The sequence below is a fragment of the Polyergus mexicanus genome, unplaced genomic scaffold (assembly GCF_030449975.1).
Source record: "Polyergus mexicanus isolate NDT 795.1 unplaced genomic scaffold, iyPolMexi1.0 SCAF_8, whole genome shotgun sequence".
NCBI lineage: Eukaryota > Metazoa > Arthropoda > Insecta > Hymenoptera > Formicidae > Polyergus > Polyergus mexicanus.
The window spans coordinates 2,603,650-2,610,084 of record NW_027223328.1 but is presented as its reverse complement, the minus strand read 5'-3'; the positions used below and the strand labels follow the sequence as shown (position 1 = coordinate 2,610,084).

The following is a 6,435-nucleotide window of genomic DNA, read 5'->3' as shown; positions in this document are numbered from 1 at the left end:
CATCGAATCGTCGAATCGTTCCTATATCGAGTCGCGTGCTGCTCTTGGTGAGGTAGATTTTTAAATTGCAAAAAACGTGCGCGAGACGTACTTTAATGTATAGAATAGCCTCCTTCCAGGAAGAACTTTCGAAGATTCTTCTCGAATATTATTTTTAGAGAGAGATAAATTTATATAAAATCCGTGCCAAAGAGTACGAATTATGTTTTAATTACAACAAGTTTTTGACAAACTGACAGAACTCTCCAAATATAAGAAATAGAAAATAGAAAATAGAAAAAGAAATAAAATTAAAAAAATAAAATATAAAAAAGAGTGCGTGTTCAGGGAATGCGTATCTAACGGTAAAATAATTTACCTCGATTAAAAGCGACATATTCGTGCGTGTACGCGACCGCCAGAAGGTGAAAAGTGAGAAGAACACTCATAGTGTCTCATCGAAATCTCCGTGATAACAAAAATTGATCGTCAAGTAATGAGTACCTTGATCGGCGACGACCCCTTTCATTATATCCGGTTAAAGTTGAACGATGGGTCGCCCTTATACATATATACTTTGTAACTGTGCTACTAAGGTGCATTATATCGTTCAATAAAATTTTATAGCTACCTGATCATACCAATCTCCATATTTTTCCTACTTGTTTCGTCGTTTCTTAACTGGAATCAATTATAATAATTTGCATCCTCGCGGAGATCCGGAACGGAATTGCTTGTAACTTGGCCGAAGATACCTCGCTTTTGCGATCGCGCGATCCTCCTTTTTCACGAGACTTGATCCGTCGAATCACCGTTATCGGTAAAATTCGCGTATACTTTATTTGTTTAGGATCCTTACTTCTTAAAAGAACAAATGTTCTCTTTCTATAAAAACTAATTATATTTAATTAGAATCTAACAAACAAACACAACAAAGGACAAATTTACATTGTAATTAATCTATCCAACTTAAACAAAAATTAAGATTTCGATATTTACTTTATCATCTTCAGAATTAATAGCGAAAATTATAATGCATTACAAAATTTCAAATCAATTACGTACTATTGACATATAAAAACAAAAAATAGTAAATTGATAATACTAAAAATATTTTAATAATAATATATTTTAATATTTAATATTTAAACTCGTCTAATCTAAATTAAAACTCGGCTATTTAAAATTAGCATTAACTTCATTCGGAATAACATTTTAAGAACAACTGCAATAGTGCTTCATTGCCGCAGTAATTTCAAAATAGGCTATAATCTATACAAGTCCAACTATATAAAATGTGTAAGCTTGATGAGAGCTGAAAGCGAATTAAGAATATATATAGCATAAATTAATAATTTTATGACCTATTAAGAAATCAACAAATACACTTATATATGTAGAATTCTATATATTAAATTGCACATGAATCAAATGATACTAACGTTATCTTACCCATTCGTGCAAATTAACTTTTTATTCCGCATATAAGATTAGAAATTAAATTCCAACAGCTCGTATTATAATAGTCGTATTTGTCAGCAGAATGATTCAGCACGCTCTATATATATATATAAGTCGAGTTACATAAAAAATATCTGTTTCTTGACAGTTGAATATATCTTGCAAATGACTAATTTAATACTTAATTGTCATGACATTCACGTGTTTGAAATTAGAAACTTGCAATAAATAATAGCCTTTCAAGAGGAAATTAACTCGTACGTGTTTCCCGCTATCATATCTGAGAAAAAACAGGTATCTGAAACATTCGATATAAAAATATAAAAGCAAAAATATACACTCAATACATGTTATATTATACTAAAAAATTATAGAATTAATTATTTGTAACATATATATGATACAACGTTCGCCAAGCATTAAAGTCTTCATCAGATACGCTTTACTATCGCTCTTTTTGAATTTATAATAAAAAGCAACGTATGATATTTAGATAATAAATGTAAAGTATTTATTGTTAAATGAATGAATATAAATGAACGAATTTATTTAATCGACTATTATTTAATATTGCATCTGTACAATAATGTGTAAGGAAAGTTTTTTTATATTTTTGTTTTTATATTTTATCTTTTATCACTGAAAATAAGTTAGCGGGGATTCCCAGAGAATTATCACTGTCAAAGTGACTTAAACATCCGACGTAGTTAACTAACATTTTTACGATAATTCGTTGCAAAATTCGTAATATAATGTCGGACCATTAAATACAATACAAACAAAGATATATTGAATAGTAAACAGACATTATATATTTTGTTCAATCTTAAAAAGGTATAACGTCTCGTGTATATATGACACAACACAAATTCTCTCTCGCTTACACTTGCCGATAATTGACGGGAGGCAACAAAATGGCCGCAATAATTTTTCACCCCGCATGTCAAACCTGTCAATTATTATTCTATTCACGTGAAAAGGAACAGTATAAACTCAGGCGAATGATTTCCACAATCTTATTCGCGTAGTAAAATTGGGAACGTTGAAGCGTAAAGTTAAACACCACGATGAAACATCTTTTTTTATCGGTGCTGCGATATCTCTCTCTCGTTTCTTTTTCCAGCAATATAGATAATTTATTTTTTAACTCTTATTTTTCGTTCGCAAAAATTTGGTGGCAATTTTATTTGCTTTGATTATCTCGCGTAACGAACGGCGGTTGCAGGTGATACTCCCATGCGTCTTGGGGGAGATATGTCTCAGATTCTTACGGGACAATCAGGAAACCAAAATCATCTCGAGCAAACCGGGACACGTTTGGCTTTGGAACGCGATGACGGAGAAATTCGAGCAGCTCGAGGCGTTAAAGTGGAACAACACTGCCTTCTGTAGCGTCAACGCGATAAACAACATGCGTGAAAAGACCCTTGTCGTCGCGACGGATTTCGTGAGTATCAGGATCTCCGATGATCCTTTGCTTGTCATTAACGTCGTTTCTTTCGTAAGATCGATCCGCCATTACCAAGTTTGAAACTGCAATGATAGTAATATCATGTTTTAGAAGAATCCATATATCATCATGAATGTGGATGAGAACGAGGTAACGGGATTAATAGGTGATACTTGGACGACGTTGGAAAAAGCTTTAAAGTTCAAGTTGGTGTTGTATGATATGCTTGGCTTAAGCATTCGTTGTTTTTTTTTCTCAAAAGATAACATATTTTTTAAATTAAACATTTATTCGAAATATTTATTCAGAGCAGGGAGCAAAATTTAATTAGATGTTCCAATTTTTGAGAAAGGAAAAAAAAAATTACTATAGAAAGAAAATCACAGTAATTAAATCACAATAATTTATGATTGATACGAGTAACGTTGACAGCGGACTCGTATAAAGTATTTTGATATTCTGTATAAATTTAGATTCACACATGTGTGACAGCTACTGAGAATCAAATATCTATGTTGACGAAAGATTTTTCACTCAAGATTATCTTGGAAGATCAACAAAGCAACCTCGCTTCCTCTCTCGCATCACAGTCTGTATATAACCGAAAACAGCTGTAATATCGTCTTGATAGCAATTTATATAGACAGATTTTCATGACGACGCGTCTTCAAAGCGGTATGTGTGACGAAGCCGTACGTAGAACCTGCCCAATTTTCCGCGTACCATCCACACCCACGTCGCCGGTGTGGGTCAAAATACTCGCATGATTCATTCGTCTAGACAGGTATAAGTATAGTATCAGGATGGGTATATAGAACGCACGGGAGGGAGAAGAGAAAGGGGTAAAAGGGATATGTTATACGGTGTGTGGTAGTCGCGAGAGGAAGGGAAAGGGGGATTGCGTTGGATGTGTGTGTGTGTCTGTGTGTGTGTGGAGTACCGTAATAAAGGCGTCTCTTCGACGAAAATGCAGGACGATTTACCGAAGTACGAAACCATCGTTGGCGACCTTGATGAATGGAGATACTCACGCACTGTTGATGGCCACGGCGATGTACTCGTACCCGACGAGTTATTACACTTACAGCGTGCCGCTCACGACCAGCTCGTAAGTCGAACGCCAGCCGTTAATTTAATTACCAATCCACCCCTTCTTTTAATGCAACGCGCGATCGACGACTCTTTCGGAAGACGTGGAGGGATACGCGCGCCCTTTTATCGTGAGCTTTTGTCCCCCGACGCAAAAGTTTTTTTTTTTTTCAACTGCCGGTCATTAACCCGTTCCGGTTAGTCTCTCTATCGAGATATAATACACTCCGTGATCATATTTTGGCTAATGACTTTTCGATTTCGTTTTCTTCTCGTGTGACGGTCGCGTTCCGCGAAAGAAGTGGAAAGAGTAGAGATAAGTTTTCGCATCGCGATCGTTATCCGAAGAAAATTTACTTATCGCGCATACGGCGGTACATGTAACTACGCCAAGATGCTATCGTAGGGGTAAGAGATAACGTGATCTTGTTCTATTTAATTTTAATAATATAATCCCGCTGAACTTCGGGAAATCATATTTTTTACATTTTAGATAACGATTAATTAAATTGTACATTTCTATTGCAATTATTATTAAATTTTCTACACTTAGATACGCTCTATTTGTTCAGTCGGAGGGTGCGATTATCACGAGATGGTGGTACATTAATATCTTCAGTCATGGTTTATGGTTGGCGTCTCTGATATCCGTTATATGTATTGCATTCAGTGTCATGGGAATATATCGTGTAAAGAAGCTTATCTGTGTTAATTATAAGGAATGCAACGACGAGTTTTCCTCATTATCTTTTAGTTTTCTTTACGTCTTAGGTGGCATGACCGGCCAAGGTAACGCACGTGCATAATATGCATGCAAATAAAAATGAATGATTGATAAACGATAACGAATGCGATTGTAAATTGTTATGTTCGTTATGTAGGATTTGAGAAAATACCGAGAAGTTGGTCCCTCCGATTAATAATTCTATCCTTCTTAGCAATGGGAATGTTATTATCGTGCGGATTCTGCACTGTTCTTACCTCTTGCCTGGCGAGTAAAGGAAACTCTGTTCCTTTGGCTAATCTCAAAGACGTGGTGACGAAAAGGACACACACGCTTTGCGTCAGAAAGGACAGCAGTGCGTACCGTTACTTCACAATGGTGCGTAAAAGATGAAGAAATAAAAAAGAATGTATAAATGTAACACGAACTTTTGCGCAATTTTTCGATTAGAAAGTATAAATAAATAAAAGGGAAAAATCACATATCAGTGGGACAATATAATATTCTACAGGATAGATCAGCGAAAGGTGATTTGATAGACCATTGGAAGGGATTGGTGAACAATGATTGTCCCGACATGGAAGACAGCGCGATTTTTGCTTCAAAATTATGCCGTCCTGGTTTCGTCTATTTGGAAACACCTGCCATATTTCAACAAATTTATCATAAAGTTGAGCACAATTGCCACATGATACAACTGCCCGAGACTTACTGGAGTGTTAGATTGGCGTTTTTACACGCCAGAGTAGCGCAACATCGACGACTCTTCAACACTTAGCGAGTATCACTTTTTATCATTTTAACTTTAAATACAACTTGGTTACATTATTGAAAAGAAGGCTTATTTCTGTGCCAAAATAAAATCAATATTTCGGGAAAGAATATTAATTTATCGATTCTATAAGAGATTCTATTCTCGCTGTCATTCGTATCAAAATTAATTAATTATTTATTATTATTCTATTATTATTTTGTTCTCTTTATATCATTGTTTATTATATACATAATTTGTGAAATAGCTTATAGTCCATTATACAAAATATGATTTGAATTGCGTTTATATTATTAATTATGTGAATTTTTTTATTTGATTCTTAATTTAATACGAGAAATTTCTAATTTTGTCGATAGCTTAATGCGTATGCGTTCGGCTGGAATATTCAGATATCTTGAAAAAAAATGGATCTCAGAAAAAACTTATAGCCAATCCAATTATCCTCAATCGAGCAATTTTCAACCGGTGGAATACGCGCACATTCATTTAACTATCAATTTTTTCTCCGTAATTATTGTTATCAGCGTATTTATCTGCATTTTGGAAAACGTGTGGTATAGATTGCGATGGAAGAGGAAAAATTTTAATTCAATATTCGAAATAAATGATAACAACCTAAACGTAATAAAGGTATGTCATAAAGCGAGATCAAGATATAAAGAATCTCGAAAGCTCAAATCGATATTATTACTTGAAAATGTAAAAAATTCTGCATTTCTTCAGAACTACGTCACAGTACGAACTAATCGATGGTAAAAAATATGATATTTATAATTATAAATATATATGAAATATCCCGAAACGCGCGTTATATCAACAATATTATCTCTTTACTTTCGATAAATAAGATAGTCCACATGAGTATTTCAAAGCTAATATCTTGCGCGTGACTTTAGAATCATAAAAAATTACATCCACCTATATGTATAATATAATCAAAATCAAAATTTATTGTAA

General features: G+C 34.1%; 1 protein-coding gene across 1 annotated transcript; it reads left to right on the top strand.

Annotated features, from left to right (window-relative positions):
- Positions 1–2,507: 2,507 nt before the first annotated feature.
- Positions 2,508–6,234, top strand: LOC138935679 (probable glutamate receptor). The gene is made up of 8 exons (XM_070300441.1): positions 2,508–2,528; positions 2,666–2,887; positions 3,002–3,096; positions 3,864–3,998; positions 4,533–4,768; positions 4,861–5,081; positions 5,215–5,480; positions 5,835–6,234. Exons 1-8 carry the CDS (start codon positions 2,508–2,510, stop codon positions 6,232–6,234), a joined length of 1,596 nt encoding a protein of 531 aa, XP_070156542.1.
- Positions 6,235–6,435: the final 201 nt, after the last annotated feature.